The sequence below is a fragment of the Palaemon carinicauda genome, chromosome 35 (genome assembly GCF_036898095.1).
Source record: "Palaemon carinicauda isolate YSFRI2023 chromosome 35, ASM3689809v2, whole genome shotgun sequence".
NCBI classification, from domain to species: domain Eukaryota; kingdom Metazoa; phylum Arthropoda; class Malacostraca; order Decapoda; family Palaemonidae; genus Palaemon; species Palaemon carinicauda.
The window spans coordinates 40,668,225-40,685,487 of NC_090759.1; the positions used below are offsets into that span (position 1 = coordinate 40,668,225).

The 17,263-nt window shown below is 46.2% G+C and overlaps 1 protein-coding gene across 1 annotated transcript in view; it reads left to right on the top strand.

Moving 5' to 3' along the window:
- Nucleotides 1-17,263, top strand: part of LOC137627246 (poly(A)-specific ribonuclease PARN-like) — a 506,907-nt gene that overhangs the window by 197,202 nt on the left and 292,442 nt on the right. The window contains exon 4 of the mRNA XM_068358327.1: nt 6,811-6,932. Coding sequence (XP_068214428.1) covers nt 6,811-6,932 — 122 coding nt within the window. The remainder of the gene's footprint in view (nt 1-6,810; nt 6,933-17,263) is intronic.

Here is a 17,263-nt window from a genome sequence, read left to right on the forward strand (position 1 = left end):
GTTCCCCTGCGCGCCCTCCTGCGCGTTCGTGTGCAGCAGCGCTCAAGCGCTCCCCTGAGTCAAAGTCTTCGGACTTAACTCACCAGCGCTCTCCTGTTCGGCAGCGATCACCTGCTCGCCAGCGCTCCCCTGCGCGGCAGCGATCACCTGCTCGCCAGCGCTCTCCTTCTCGCAGGTCTCCTGCGAAGCAGCGCCCTCGTGTTCCTGATGTGCGCATTGTGTGCCCATGTTCTCCTGAGCGCCATCGTTCTCCTGTGCGCGGCCGCGCTATTGATCAACCTGTGCCTGTGGTGTGCCAACGTTCATCATCTCGTCCACGATCGCCTGATCTGGACTTAGGCAAGGGTACTAACCCGGCGCCTTGCCCACACGCCCCTGTGTGCCCTTCTGCTCCGGCGCAACAGCGAGCTAAAGCTCCTGTTAGCAAGCGTTCGCCTGTGTGTTCTTCCACCTCTTCGGATGTGCGCGGAAACCTTCCTGCGTGCCAACGTTCTCCTGCGCGTTCACGCGATCACTCACCTGTGGGCAAGCGCTCTCCTGAGCGCCCTCGCCCTTCCCAGCCTGATCGCCCCAGGCCTCCGACTCGCCCGTCGATAAATCACCTGCGATAAATCGCCTGCGCGCAGTCGTTCGCCTGTTCGTGGTTCGCGCCTCCGTTCTCCTGAACGCACGCGACATCGCTCGACATCGCACGCCATCGCGCCAGCGTTCTCCGACGCGCCAGCGCTCCCCACCTGGCAAACGCTCGCCAAGTCGCTCGCGAGTTCTTTCGCGTTCTCCTACGCGCCGCCATCGATCGCCTAGTGCTCAGCGCACACCTTCACCTGCGCGGTCTCGTGCTCCTTCACGTGCGCGCCAACGCGTTCCCTCGCCAACGCGATCGCTCGCCATCGCGCCATCGTGTCCTTTCGCCTACGCGCCCGCGCGCCCACTCACCAGCGCGCCCACGCGCCGTCTCGCCCACGCGCCCACGTGCCCCCTCGCCCGCGAGCGTACGCACCCACGCGCCCCCTCGCCCGCGAGCGTACGCACCCACGCGCATTCTTCCACACGCGGCAATGCGCCCGCGCTTCGGAAATCGCCCGCGCGCGATTCCTTCAATGCTTTTTCACATGAAGACCGTCGGGATTCCCATTCCCGCAGGGAACTTCAGCGTGACCATCCGACAGGGACACGGACTTCCAGAGCAGCCTCTGGATCGCCTCCGCGCAAGCGTAGGCTTTCTCACTAGGACCAGGACCAGGAAGGATCTACGGAGAGGTCCATGCAACGATCTTTTTCCTCTTCTTTTCAGGCAGGCCCCGTGGTGTCCACTCCGAAGGATCAGGAGATCCCCTTCCCTCCAGCGGGAATAACTGACACTGCGTCAGTTACCCGCCAGCCTTGGTTCCGTCACATTATGAACGTGGTGGTTCAGGCTGTGAAGCCCGCCCTCGTTGATATGGGACTTAAACCAATGGCAGGCTCTCCCCCGCTGAAGAGAAGGAGAGGAGTGGACTTTGTGGTGACTTCTCCTCGGGTGAAGTTGGCTCCCAAGAGGTCAGTTAGGAAGACTCCTACGCCTTCTCTTACGGGTGCTGTTTATCCTTCTCCTGTGGATGTGTTATCTCCTTTCTCAGGAGAGTCCAGCGAGGTAGGGCTATCTCCCACGGCACCAGTGGGAGGAACCCCTCCTCTTCGGAGAGAAGCTGCTCGCGAAGATGCCCCCTTCCGGACCTCTTTGCTGGAGTTCTGTATTCCTCCTAGGAGGGAGCCCAAGGACTCCAAGACGATTCCTAAATCGTCATCCAGGATACGTCCAGAGCTAACTAAACCCCAGGAGGACGTCCACGTTTCTCCCCAAGATGAGCCTTTGGGGACCGGAGACATAGCTGCCAGTCCGCAAGGAGGAGACCAGTTCGAGTCGGAACACGCTTTCTGGCAGGTCCTACGCTTGATGAGGCAGCTCAACAAGTTTAAGGACCCGGAGACTGCCCCTCGTCAGGGCAAGGACACAGTGCTAGACGAAGTCTATGGCACCCAGAAGCCCCATAAGTCCAGCGCAGCTTTGCCTTGGTCTAAAGGGGTGAAAGGGGCCAGGGACAGAGTCGAAGCCCAGCTCTCCGAGCTCGCCTCCTCCGGTCGTTCTTCTGCCGGGTTCAAACTCCTCCCGCCTCCTTGAGTACATCAGAGGAGGTACTTTGAGATCATGGGGGAGTCTAGTATGGCCCTTCCGCTGACCAGGGGAACTCCTCTCGAGAAGCTCTCCGCCCGGCAAGTGACGTTCTTGGCGTCGGAGATCCTGAACCTTGAGAAGGTCGCGAAGAGTGCAATGCAGGCAACTTCGTGGCTGGACGTTTGGCTGGGATCTCTGGCCATCCTATTGCGCTCTGAGAATCTGTCCAAGGAGAGCAATAGGAAGGCTTTGGAGACCTTCCTCCTCTCGGGCACGCGTTCGATCGAGTTCCTTGCTTACCAGGTAGCTAACCTGTGGGCTAACTCCATCCTCAAGCGTCGCGACGCAGTGACCGAGAGGTTCCATCCGAAGGTCCCCGCCGTGGACGTCTGCAGGCTCAGGCATTTCTCCATTACTGGGAGGGATCTGCTCGAGCCCAAGGACATAGAACAAACAGCCGAGAGGTGGAGGAGATCGAATCAAGATTCTCTCCTCCAGAGAGTCCTGACATCTCAGCCCTACAAGCCTCCGGCTCCTCAACAGCAACAGCAGCCTCGCAAGACACCGAAGCAGGCTCCGGCAGCTAAGACAGGGGTGTCTAAGCCGCAGCCCTTTCAGACCAAGGACAGAAGGCGCGGCAAGTCTTCTAGGGGAGGTAAGAATCCTAGAGGCAGCGGCCGAGGCCGCAAGCGCTAGGATTGGCAATCCCCCGCGTGTCCACCTGTGGGGGGATGCCTGAAAAGTTGCGTGCACAGGTGGCAGCAACTTGGGGCCGATTCTTGGAGGGTCTCTGTGATCGGCCAAGGTTATCGCGTCCCATTCACAACATCTCCACCTCCCCTGACAGCGAATCCAGTGCCGCTGAACTCCTATGCCATGGGATCGGCAAAGGGGTTAGCCCTTCGGGCGAAAGTCGAGACCATGCTCAAGAAGGATGCTCTCCAGGAGGTCGACGACGGCTCCCCAGGCTTCTTCAGTCAACTCTTTCTTGTAAAAAAGGCGTCTGGAGGCTGGAGACCGGTCGTCGACCTCTCAGCCCTGAACAAGTTTGTCAAGCAAACTTCGTTCAGCATGGAGACAGCAGAGACGGTCAGACTTGCAGTGAGACCGCAAGACTTCATGTGCAAACTGGATCTGAAGGACGCGTACTTCCAGATCCCAATCCATCTGTCTTCCAGGAAGTACTTGAGATTCAGCCTAGACAGCAAGATCTACCAGTTCAAGGTGCTGTGTTTCGGTCTCTTCACAGCTCCTCAGGTGTTCACCAGAGTGTTCGCTTTGATTTTGTCTTGTGCGCACAGGAATGGCATACGTCTCCTCCGTTATCTGGACGACTGGCTGGTCCTGGCAGACTCGGAGTCGACCCTTCTTCGACACCGAGACAGACTTCTGGAGGTTTGCTAAGACCTGGGGGTCGTGGTAGACCTCGAGAAGTCCTCTCTGCTTCCGACGAAACGACTGGTATATCTAGGCCCATTCGTGGTTGCGTCTTCTAGGTCACCTTTCCTCCCTGGCACGTCTAGTTCCGAACGGCCGCCTCAGGATAAGATCCCTGCAATGGCGGCTAAAGTCCCGGTGGAATCAAGACTCCGATTCTCCGGACTTTCTGGTCCCTGTTGGACCCACGGAACTGACGGACCTTCGGTGGTGGCTGGACGACCTGAACCTCCGGAAGGGAGTGGATCTTCTCGTCCTCCCCCCAGAATTGACTCTGTTTTCGGACGCGTCAAAAGAAGGGTGGGGGGGTCCACATTCTGAACCAAAGCATCTCAGGCCTCTGGTCAGAATCAGAAAAGTACCTCCACATCAACCTGCTAGAAATGAAGGCAGTTTTCCTGGCTCTTCAACAGTTCCTGGCGGGTCACTCCGTTGTGGTGATGAGTGACAACACTACGGTAGTGGCTTACATCAACAAGCAGGGAGGTACTTTTTCTCGACAGCTATCCCATCTTGCAGTAGAGATTCTGAGGTGGTCCGAAGTCCACTCGGTCACACTTTCGGCTCGCTTCATTCCAGGCAAGAGGAATGTGCTCGCCGACAGTCTGAGCAGAATGACGCAGATAGTGAGTACCGAGTGGTCTTTGGATCCTCAGATAGCCAACAAAGTCCTGACTTTGTGGGGTTCCCCGACAGTAGATCTGTTCGCGACAGCCTTGAACTCCAAGCTGCCCCTGTACTGCTCTCCAGTCCCGGACCCCAAGGCTCTCTGGCAAGATGCCTTTCAACAGAGGTGGGACAACATCGACGTTTACGCCTTCCCACCTTTCTGTCTGATGAGAAGGGTGCTCAACAAGACCAGACTATCGGTCAATCTCTCCATGACTCTTGTAGCTCCGCTGTGGCATCACGCGGAATGGTTCCCGGACCTTCTGCAGCTCCTGACGGAACTTCCGAGGGAACTCCCCCCACGACACGAGCTACTCAGACAACCACACTGCAACATCTTTCACAGGGCCGTAGCATCGCTTCGGCTTCACGCCTGGAGACTATCCAGCGTCTCCTCACGGAGAGAGGATTTTCGCAACAGGTTGCGGACAGGATGTCTCACCACTTACGCAAATCTTCTATCGGAGTCTACCAGGCGAAGTGGAAAGTCTTCTGTGGTTGGTGTCGTGGGAGGGGTATCTCTCCACTCAATGCCACTATTCCAGCAATAGCGGAGTTTCTTGTGTATTTATGGGAGGAAATGCGCCTTTCAGTTCCAGCGGTGAAAGGCTATCGCTCAGCCTTAAGCCTGGCGTTTAGGCTGAAAGGAGTGGACATTTCCTCTTCGTTAGAACTCTCTCTACTCATACGCAGCTATGAGCTTACCTGCCCCCAGTCAGAAGTAAGACCTCCTCCTTGGAACGTGGTTCAGGTCCTCAGGGCTCTGAAGAGAGCCCCGTTTGAACCATTACGCCAGGCGTCTGATCGCCACCTGTTTTGGAAGACGGCTTTCCTGCTCGCTTTGGCCTCGGCCAAGCGGGTCAGTGAACTTCATGGTCTTTCTTACGACGTCGCCCATTCAAGGGGATGGGGGGAGGTAACGTTCAAGTTCGTCCCTGAGTTTGTTGCCAAGACTCAGAACCCCGGGGTGTCGGACCCTAGGTTCGACTCCTTCAGGGTAACGAGTCTTCGTTCTGTAACAAGTGACCCAGACCATCTGTTACTTTGCCCAGTGAGGAGTCTGAGGGATCACTTGAAGAGAACAGCCGCAGTCCGTCCTCAGGTGCAAGCGTTATTCGTAAGCACAGGAAGGACAAAGAGGAGGGTCACCAGGAACACCATCTCGGCCTGGATCCGGAAGGTTATCCAGCATACCTTGGATCCTGACCCTCCTCCGTCACGCCGCCCTAGAGCGCACGATGTCAGGGGCATCGCTACGTCCCTGGCATTCAAGAGAAATTTCTCTGTGACGCAGGTTTTGCAAGCTGGGGTGTGGAAGCGCCAGACGACGTTCACAGCCCACTACCTGCAGGACGTGACCCACAGGAGCTTCGATACATTCTCTATTGGCCCTGTGGTGACTGCACAACAGCTGGTCTAACCTCAGGCTCCTTAATGGACAGGTAGCAGAAGGTTGGGGGCATTGTTACCCGGTTTTAGTCTGCGTGATTGAAAGAGTATGTCTGGCCCTTACTTCTTTCTTCATTCTCCCCTCCCTTGGGGAAAGTAGCATCCTGGTCTCTGCATAGCTGACCTCAACCTCTGCAGGTAAACCATGCTCCCTTGTGCTCCTAGTATTAACTAGGATATTGTTTGCGTCCCCCATACCCTGACGAGGTGGTATTGGGAACGTCCTAGCCTAGATTTCTATCTAAAGAACTCCAGGTCAACTTCCTAGGACGAGTCACAACTTCCTCCATACACAACTTATGTAGGCCGCACATCCGTAGCAAGCTTCGGAGAGTGCGAAGTGCAGGGACCCCCTTTCTCGAGTGCTGCTCACTCGGTTTTCGGGTCCCCGGGTAAAGCCAAAGCCAGTAAGGCTGGGAACTTTCCGCCCTTCCTAAGGGATAAGTCACCCTATGTAAATAGCGTGGTTTGTATTTCGGTTACGGAACAAATGACAAATTCGGAGATAATTTGTATTTTTCCTAACCATACAAACCTTAGCTATTTACACATACTTGCCCGCCAGCCCTGTCCCCCAAGTCAAGTCCTACCTCTAAGTGAAGTGAGACAACTCGCAGGTGTGTGGGGGAGGGGTAGCAAGCTACCCCTTCCCTACCCCCTGCTAACTAGCGGGGGGTAGTTAACCCTCGTTAAAACTTAATGGCTCGTCATTTCAGCTACGCCGAAAGTAAACCCTATGTAAATAGCTAAGGTTTGTATGGTTAGGAAAAATACAAATTATCTCCGAATTTGTCATGTTTTGTTGTTATTGTACATAGGGTATGAGGTAATGTGAACTACAATTCCGTGATAGAAACCATGTAAAAACAATTTAGTACAGTACAATGAGTTACCTAGTGTGTTAGTCGACTGCACGTAGGCAGTGGTCTGTATTTCAGGGGGATCTGATTTTCGATCCTCGTGGATGTGTCCGTTACCTAACCCCCGCAAAGACAAAAGGGTAACCGCACTGTATATAAATGTTACTGTTCATAGTTTAGATAAGACTTTATAGTTTTTAAGTTTTAATTTCAGAATACTCAATATTCATATTTTTACAGGTACAGCCATGCTACATATTGCTTCTACATTTTAGCTAAACCAGGTGCTGGAGAACTTTTTGACACTGGAAGTCTAAACTTTCTTGCAAATAATGGATTTGATTTCAACAAACTTTTTAAAGGTATATATTTTTCTTGTAATTATTCTAGTTTCCCCTCAAAGAGAGCTCATATTTCTTTGCTTTCTTGTAAAGTTAGGAAAAGTACAAATTGTTTTATAAATTTATGATTTTGACTGAAGGAGCTTTCTTTGTTCAAAAGGAAATTATTCGGCATGATATGAATTAAACATCAGTTCGCAAATATTATATCTACATTTTAACCTCGCACACAATTCAATAGCTCAATTACAAAAGTAATCAGTAACAGTATGGTCATTAGAGAGCACGGCAACAAATTTTAAACTAGTAGTTTTCTACAATTTCTAGATAATATTCAATTTATATTTGATGAATAAATGAAGCTGTGTCAGTACTGTAGGTGGCAAATAACAAATCATGCTGACACAAGAATAGTTACAGATTGTTTTAAATTATTGCAACCTAGATATATGTTTACTATAGGCTCTAGAGCCTTTAAGTATGCGGCCCTGAGACTGTACAATAAGCTCCCACTAGACATCCGAAAGATTGAAGATATTAAGGCTTTCAAGAGGAAACTGAAGACTTTCTTGTTCTCTAAGTGCTTTGATAGTGTGGATCTGATAATAAACGAGCAATATGATGTGTGAAATGCTGAATGCCTTTGAATGAACATGATAAAATGACTGTGAAGGTCCTGTAGAGAATAGGGTTCCCCTGCTGTATAGGACCAGAATAGCAACCCTCAAAGTTAAGTTGATTAAACTTGTTGATGTATTGGTTGCCTGTGAAAAGAACTTATCATATTTAAGATAAAGGACCCTTTATCCAGAAAAGGGCTGTCATAGAGGTAGCATTACTTAGGTTTGTCGTGATCATCCTCAGATTATGGTAAAATTATATGTTTATCTTCAAACTGTAGAAGTTAATGTTGATCTGGGAAGGAGATATATATGTTCGCATTATTTATCTCCTGAAGATTATGAGTCATATGATAATGTAGCTGAATTGATACATCAGCTTTCCCGTCAATGACTTGTTGAGAGTTACTAATAGTAAACACCCCATATGTGGGTGAGGTTTTGTCCATTACAAAGGCAACATAATAGCTTCACCTCGTGGATGTTAGGACATTGGATTCCTTAATGTAGGTGAAGCTACCCACTTTTATGCTGAAAAAGGTGCCCTACCTTGTATTGTTATCTCAATAGTTAGTTCCAGATGCCTTTCTGATGATTAACATTCAAGTACAGTAATCATGTGCCTATTATAATCAACCCAAGTAGTAATCCACCACTACAATAGTCCCCTAGGTAGATTCTTGAAGAGGCTGATCAATAAAAATTCCTTGAGATAAGTGATACTGGATGAGATGCCATGGAATTCCTGATAGTAAATTATGCTATTCAACTACTGAATGTAATCTTACACACTGCAGGCAAAAATTACATCCGTAAATCTACTGGTATATTTTGACAATGACTGGTTCTTTGGGGGTTGTAGAATTGCAGACTTCATAGATTAGCAAGAGTAACACTGACTAGATGCCATAAGCACAATACGGTGGAAAATATTATGTACAAGAAATATAGTGTAATTTCACTCTGTAATGAAGGCTGCCTAACATCTTTCTTGGTCATCATTTGTTTTTAAAAAAACACAGTACTGTACAACTTAACCATCAGTAGTTTGGAGAAAAAATAGAATGGAAATTGTATCCTAGTGTACCAGCTGTGTTAAAAGTAAATGGACGGTACATCACATGTCCTTCAGATGTTACTAATGCTTGTGCAGAACATTTTGCTAGCATAGGAAGTAAGCCCCATTCCACTCCAGGATACCAATATTGACAAAGGTAAAAATATAAATTTCTCAGCAAAGAAGACAATCTTAAAATGAACCATATACTGAAAGGGAGTTTGACTCTGCCATTCAACTTGTACTGGTTGTTCCTCAGGCTCTGATTAGAATCCATATGCAATGTTATGACACATTGAATTTAATTTTTGGGCTCAGTCATGTCGTCCTGATAGAAGGTTCCTTCAGGCATCTTTCTAAGGGATATTTAGCTACAGTGATACTCCCAGAGAATTGACCATAGGTCTCCAGAATTCTAACTCCTGGTGCGAGTATCCTTAAAAAATTTCTTAAGGATATTGCATAATATCAGGGGGCGTACTTCTTGATACGACACATGGCAATCTTCACCCCGAATAGCGTTTTTGCTCTGAGGGGGAAGAGTGGCGAAATTGAAGGGGAGCCGTCATCAAGGATACTCGGTAGATCCCCTTCCTGTACTACTACAGCGCCAAACATGGCGACCCATTCCTTTGTTAGTAGCGAATTAAGCACGGTGTATCTCCTGCTTGCTCTCGGTGTTTGTGTTACTAACATTTGTGATTTATCATGCATTCTCCAGCATCTTCAGCCTCTGGAAAGTTGAGTATTTAATCTTTCCTATGTATAATTTTTAGCTCCCTTCTCACAGTTAAATTAGCATAATTTAGATGTGTTTATCGGAGCTTAGGCGTTCACCGGAGGTGCCATTTTTGACGCTGTCGTTCGCTATATATGCCTTATTAAGTCAGTAGAATGACGTTCCTGGTAATTAGCTTTAATGAATTATAGCTTTTTAAACATTTAAACTTACCCGCTGGTTATATAATAATAGCTTTATTCCTCTGTCCAGCAGAAATTCAAAACTCGCAGCAATCGCATAGATATGCCAGGTATACACTAGCGCCACCACGGAGCTAGGTCGAACTATCCCTCCTAGTACTGTATCAGATTTTCTTCTGCCGCCATACTGGCAACATAGAAATCAAATTTACTCGTGTTAAATTTCAACCTGGATTTTAGCAGTATATTGGTGATGTACTCTTGTTACGGGTTTCAGCATTCGCTTATTAGGTGTTTGTTTGATATTTTATCACTATGTTATAGCTTAAAAGGCAGGATTAAAAATTTTTTCAACCTATTTTTAACTAACGTAAGCATTATGGCGATAGGTAAACATCTCGCCTCATCGATGACGTCACAGTCATTTGACGTAAGCTTGAGTATGACTTACATTTTCTTTCTTTTTCTACAAAGAATAATAAGTTAATGCTATCTTACAAAGTATTTAGTTATATAAAATAAAACGATTATGTTATTTTAAGAAAATTTTGGCCCTTTTGGTATGCTTTCTTTGGATAATTTTTTATCTGTTTTAAAGATTATCTAGCGTTCATTTTTATTTATGCTACGCAGTCCTCAGTCTATCGTTACAGTATTACTCTTTGTATCGATATTTATGAAAAGTAAATTTTTCTTTAAAAACTAAAGTCTTTAAGTTATATTAGATAAAAGGAATATGTCATTTTCCAATTATATTGGTCCTTTTAGTATTTTTTTCTTTAGCTAATCTGTTTACAAAGATTAAAGAGAATTAGCGTTCAGTTAAATTTTATACGACGTAGTGTTCATGACAATCGATATAGTCTCACGATTCTTTGTATCGTTGTTTATTTGTTCGTTTTTGGAATACTAAATTTTTTCGTATAATATTTATAAATGTTCCAATTGTTAAATGTGACTATACGTCTTTTATTGGAACCCCTTAATATTAAGGGTTGGTTTAAATATATAGATATATTCTTTATTCCTATATCTATTCATGTAATATGTTATTATATATTAAATATTTTGTCACATTTTATATGAGATTCAGTGACTATTGCATTCCCATTCAAGCCCTTGACAGAATAGTAAGATCTTTCTCTACAGGTGTGTATACTTTTGGTTTTATACCAAAGAGTCAGAAATGAAAATTTTTAGTGCTAAATTAGTGCAGTGAATATTATTCAATACAGCAGAGGGTGGTTCTGTTCGGACCTGTCGTTATCCTAGCCTTAGACCTCTTTCAAGCTCCCGGACCCATTGGAGAAGTAAAGTCGAGTGGCAAAGGGAAGCGAGAGGCGTAGCCTGGCGCTTACCGTCTTGTAAGACTCGAGCAGAAGTCCCCTCGAGCGTTTTCTGTTGACGATCCCCAGAACGCTCGCCCTCGCCGTAGGTAAGGCGAGGTAAAAGTGTTTTCTAACATTAAGCGATGGCGCGCATCAGGCACGAAGCTGAAAACAAAAAATTAGAATCATTCTTGACAGGTAATGAGCATTCAAATGTTCTTACCTCTTAATAAGAGCTGAACTTGATGGCGCGTGCCAAGCAGCTGAGCATGATGGCGCTCGCCAGGTGGCTGAGCATGGTGCCTCGCGCCAAGCTGAACGTGTCGCCTCGCGCCAAGCTGAACGTGACGTTTCGCGCTAAGCTGAGCATGACGCCTCGCGCCAAGCTGAACGTGACGCCTCGCGCCAAGCTGAGAGTGACGCCTCGCGCCAAGGTGAGCGTGACAACAACAGAGCGTTGGTCATCAAGCGTTCAGCAAGGCTAGCTACTAACGCTGCTGTAAGAGTTTGACACGATGTTTGTATCTTAGTGCAACTTCTTGGTTTCTCTTGTTCGATGTTCTACCGTTCTAGACGCGATCGGCATAGTTTCGAGCGTCTGAATCGCGATCGTTTTTTAATCGCAAGCGTTATTGTTCTGAAAGTCACGTGGCGCCGAGCGTCAAGAGCTTGCATGACATCAAGTAGAACTTGATGTCTTCATGACCATAAGCGTCTAGCGTTGGAACATTGTTACGCCAGGCGCTATATTAAGAAATAAATATTAACTAGAAAGATATTATGTTCTCAGACCAAGGCCTGCTTGAACTAATTCTTGGTTTGGAGAGCTAGAATTGAACCTCTGAAGCATTGAGGTCAGAATTCAAAACCTTAAGGAGTTGACTCCTAGGAAACAAGACATCTCTACCTAGGTTAGAGACTTGTAGGAGGAAGGGAGTGACTTTCAGGAACTCATGAGAGTTTTTTCTGAAGAGTATCCATTTTATTTTGTACCTGCTGCTCCTCGTTCCGCCTTCAGAGTTTTTCGCTAAGGAAGACGGCAAAGGAGTCTCTGTTTATTATTTTATTATTATTACTAGCCAAGCTACAACCCTAGTTGGAAAACCAAGATGCTATAAGCCTAAGGGCTCCAATAGGGAAAGATGGCTCAGTAAGGAGAGGAAATAAGGAAATAAATAAATGATGAGAATAAATGAACAATAAATCATTCTGAGAAAAGTAACAAAGTCAAAAAGACAGTGCTGATAGGGCAGTGCTTTAGCACATCCTCAATGCAGCATAAAAAACCTAACTGCAGATATTGGTGCAGCTGCACGTTCAGCTGCAACAGCAGGAAGTGCATTAGGGCTTTTGTAAGAGAAGGCAGTGCCCCCTTTTTTGCTGTATACAGCCTGTCAGGATGTCAGAAGTTGGCAAAGCTTTAGTTCAGACTGATATGGATCTTGTTCCTGAGTCTGGTGTTATGGTACAGGCACCGCCGCTTCTGCCAGACTGTTTTCCGTCTGCTGAAATGCGGAGCGTGATGTAAGCGATGAGGAAGGCGAGTTCGCGATCAAAGTTTTCTACACCGGTGTCACCTAATGTTGATCCTAGTTGGACTATGCTGCTGGCATGAAGCAACGGCTCTCATCTGTTATGCAGTCTTATCAGCCTGCTGTTAGCAAAGCGATGGTTCGTCATGATTGTTTTCAGGACGTGTTGTCGCACAGGCGGCGTACCTGCAAGCTAAAATGTTGAACAGCGTGATAAGGCTTCTATATCCCATTGAGTGTCTGCTTCTCTTGATACCAGACATCAAACGGCCAAGGGTGTCATCAAGCGTTTACCTTCCAAGCGCGGCAGCGATCGCTAAGCAGCTAAGCGCGACATTGGACGTCAAGCTGAACGTGACGTCGGGCGTCAAGCTGAACATGACGTCGAGCAACAAGCTTGTGACGTCAAACGTCAAACGTCAAACAAACCATGACGTCCAACGTCAGTCACATACTGTTCAAGCTACGTCCAGATGACAAAACTTCTCTATGGAGACTCATAAAACTATGCTTGCAGCAGTAAAGAAGGTCCACTGGATGATCTCTTTAGATCTCCAGGATGCTTACTTCTACTTCCCCATCCATCCGAACTTCAAGCTTCCGGAAGGTTCGTGTATGGGAGGAAGTTGTCCAGTTTTGAGTTTTTTGTTTCGTGCTAAGCACCATCCCTCAGATAGAGGGTGCGTTTGTGAGGACATATCGTTGTGTCCTATCCTTAGACCTCTGGAAGGAAGTATTCCAGTTTTGGGCCTTATGCTTCGGCCTCACCACTGCCCCTCTAGTCTTCACAAAGATCATGATGAATGTGGCACGCATGCTCCACTCAAGAGGCATCAGAGCTTACTTGTACTTGGACGATTGGCTACTTAGAGCCTCCTCACTCAATCGCTGTCTGGAGGATTTGCATCTGACAATGAGTCTGTCAGAGGAGCTAGGACTTCTGGTGAATTCAGAGAAGTCTCAATAGATCCCTTCTCAGAAGATTCTTTATTTGGGGATGGAGATTCACAGTCTGACTTTTCAGGTTTTTTCCATCACCTGCAAGAATATAGCTAGCTCTCCTAAGGCTTTGTGCCTTCCTAAAGAAGTAGTTTTGTTCAGTGAGGGAGTGGATGAGTCTCCTGGGAACCCTCTCTTCACTGGAACAATTTGCGTGTCTGGGGAAACTAAATTTACGACCCTTTCAGTTCCATCTCAATTGCCATTGGAACAAAGAGGACAGCCTCGAGAAGAAGAGCATTCCTCTTACGGAACCAATAAAAGAGTGCCTACGTTGGTGGAACAACATAAACAGGTTCCAGGAAGGTCTCTCTTTGGAACAAAAGAGCCCAGACGCTGTGCTGTTTTCCGACGCCTCTGACTCGGGGTGGGGAGCAACACTAGAAAAGTCAGAGATTTCGGGTCTGTGGACAAAACAGCAGTCTCCACATCAATCAAAAGGACCTGTTAGCAGTCCTGTTGGCTCTCAAGGGGTTCGAGAAGCTAGTACTAAACAAAGTAATACAAATCAATGCAATACCACAGCTTTGGCCTACATAGCGAAACAAAGGGGAACGTATTCGAGGCCGCTTTACGAGATAGCAAGAACTCTTCTTGTTTGGGCACTTCAAAAAAAGATATCCCTGTTGACAAGATTCATTCAAGGGGCAGACAGCCTCAGCAGGAGGAATCAAGTTCTCCCCACAGAGTGGACACTGCATCTAGATGTATGCAAGAAACTTTGGCGGATTTGGGGCCGACCTCTCATAGATCTATTCGCAACTTCAAAAACCAAAAGTTCCGGATCTCGAAGCGTCACACACAGACGCGTTTCTGATTGACTGGTCACACCTAGATGTGTAAGCTTTCCCTCCATTCAAACTGATGTACAAAGTACTACAAAAGTTTGTGTCTCACGAGGGAACCAGATTGACGTTAATAGCCCCCCATCTGGCCGTCAAGAGGTTGGTTCACAGAGGTACTGGAATGGATGGTGGATGTTCCAAGAAGCTTGCCATTGAGAATAGATCTTCTCAGACAACCCCACTTGGCAAAAAACCATCTGAACCTCCAAGCTCTACGTCTGACTGCCTTCAGACTATCGAAAAACTTGCAAGATCTAGAGGATTTTCGAAGGAAGCAGCCAAGGCTATTGCTAGAGCAAGAAGAACTTCCACTATCAGGGTGTACCAATCCAAGTGGGAAGTTTTTAGAGCATGGTGTAAAGCTAACTCAGTTTCTTCATCCAGTACCTCTTTAGCTCAAATTACCGATTTCTTTTTAGAGCGGTGAGAAAGGCACAATTTCTCCTCCTCAACCATTAAAGGGTACAGGAGTATGTTAACAGCGGTCTTCAAGCATAGACATTTAGACCTCTCGAATAACAAGGACCTTCAGAATCTCCTTAGATCCTTTGAAACCTCTAAAAAATGTCAACAGGATTCACCAGCCTGGAATTTAGACGTGGTTTTAAAATTTCTTATGAGTGACGGATTCGAACCTTTGAACTCTGCTTCTTTTAAAGATCTGACTTTGAAGACTTTATTTTTAGTAAGCTTAGCAACAGCTAAAATGATCAGTGAAGTTCATGCTTTTAGCAAAAACATTGGCTTTAGAAACGGCAAAGCTATATGCTCCCTACAGCTTGAATTTCTAGCCAAGAACGAACGTCCTTCTCCCCCATGGCCAAAATCTTTCGAAATTGCTAACCTCTCCGATTTGGTGGGTGAGGAGCTGGAGAAGGTTCTTTGTCCTGTTAAAGCACTGAGGTTCTATTTAGACAGAACTAAAGGTTTAAGAGACAATTCAGAAGCTCTTTGGTGTGCAGTCAAAAAGCCTGCTTTTCCTATGTCTAAAAACGCCTTATCATATTTCATAAGACTTTTGATTTAAGAAGCTCACACACTGTGGTGAGGCAGACCTTAAGCTCCTGAAAGTTAACCCTTTTACCCCCAAAGGACGATCTGGTACGTTTCACAAAACTCATCCCTTTACCCCCATGGACGTATCGGTATGTCCTTGCAAAAAACTGCTATTTATATTTGTTTTTGCATATTTTTGATAATTTTTTCAGAAACTTCCAAGAGAATGAGACCAACCTGACCTCTCTATGACGAAAATTAAGGCTGTTAGAGCAATTTAAATAAATTATATTGCAAAATGTGCTTGAAAAAAAATAACCCCTTGGGGTAAATGGTTGGAAAGTTCCAAATAGCCTCGGGGTAAAAGGGTTAAGACTCATGAAGTTAGAGCTGTGGCAACTTCTGTGGCTTTTAAACAAAATCATTCTCTGCAAAGTATAATGGATACAACGCTTTGGAGAAGTAAAACTGTATTCGCATCACATCATTTAAAACGTAGGACCCCGCTATACGACATTAATCTGTTCCGGAGTTGGTATCGTATGGTGAAAATGTCGTATGGCGGGCAATAGAGTAGCTAATGCGTGCAAAACCCCAGGTAAAAACATTGAAAATTAGTATGTAACAAAATAGTATAGTAAGCACTGTACTACAGTATACTTATATATAAACGGATTTTGAGCGAAGCGAAAAATCTTTTTTTGGGTGAGATAGCCATGACGTCCTAATGGAAGGTTCCTTTAGTAGCTTTCGAAGGGTATATATGACTACAGTGATATTCCCAGAGAATCAAACCAAAGGTTTCACAGAATTCTAACTTCTGGCGCAAGTACCTTTAAGATTACTCTCAAGGGTATCGTATATCATCAGGGGACGTATTCTTGACACGCCACATGGCAATCTGCACCCCGAATAGCCTTTACGCCACTAGGCTCTAGGGGGAAAACGTGGCAGAATAGAAGGGTAACCGCAACAAAGATTACCCTGGTTTCTCTACTACAATCGTATCAAAACCGCGCCAACTCCCTCTGGCGGTCATTCCTTGTAGCGTTGAGCAAGGTGCTACAGATACAGTAGATCAGGGGGGGGAACCGTGAAGATCTTTTCATAGAAAGAAGGGTGGGTCCATTAGCACGTCATGGCCATCTCACCCAAAAATAGATTTTTCGCTTCGCTCAAAATCCGTTTTTTGGGCTCAAGCCATGACATCCTATTGGAAGCATACCTGAGAATTAATGTATCTGTGGTTTTGTGTTAGTGCCTTAACCTTGGGGCAATATTTCCACGGCCAAAAGGGCCAATTGAGACAAATGATGTTACCGTTATCCGTCATCATCACTAAGCATAACAATGTTAGTGCTTCCTGCCCCCTGCAGGGAAGAGTCATTTTTAGACGTAGGAAAAGTGCCTCAAGGTAGCATATATTGTATGAACAAACATAAGTATACACTGATAATACAACCGGTCTCAAGGATTGTATATATTGCGGAACCAATATCAGTGTCCCCATCCATTGATTGTAAGCATACAATGATATGAGAAATACTTACATGAGTAAGTTAAGGAACTCTGGTATTTTAAAACATGCAATTGTTGGGCGAATTAGGACGCAACTGCATTTTTATAGACATTTATTCCTAATAAATGACTACATGCTAAATGAATGTAGCATGATAAGGAAATTATATGAGAGACATACACAGAAAATAATGTTCCCCTTTTTGAAAGGGGGAAATGATGAGTGCCACTCTCAAACTGAAGAAAAGCTCTTTCAGCAAGACTTTTCTTTATAATTTCTGTACATGAAATAGTCTAATAACACTGTGTACTATGTACACACGGCACTAGTGGTATCCGTATAATTTCACACCTGAGATTCTGAACAGATTTAGTGTTACCTTGGCAACACTTATTCAAAGGGAGGTCACACGAAAATTGCTGACCCCTTCTCCTTTTAATTGATAGTCCCAATCAATTTACTATTCATCGCAGAGCTAGACGGCAGGGTCCAGATAGCACCTACCGCCACCACATAATGCTTCAATCCATAGATT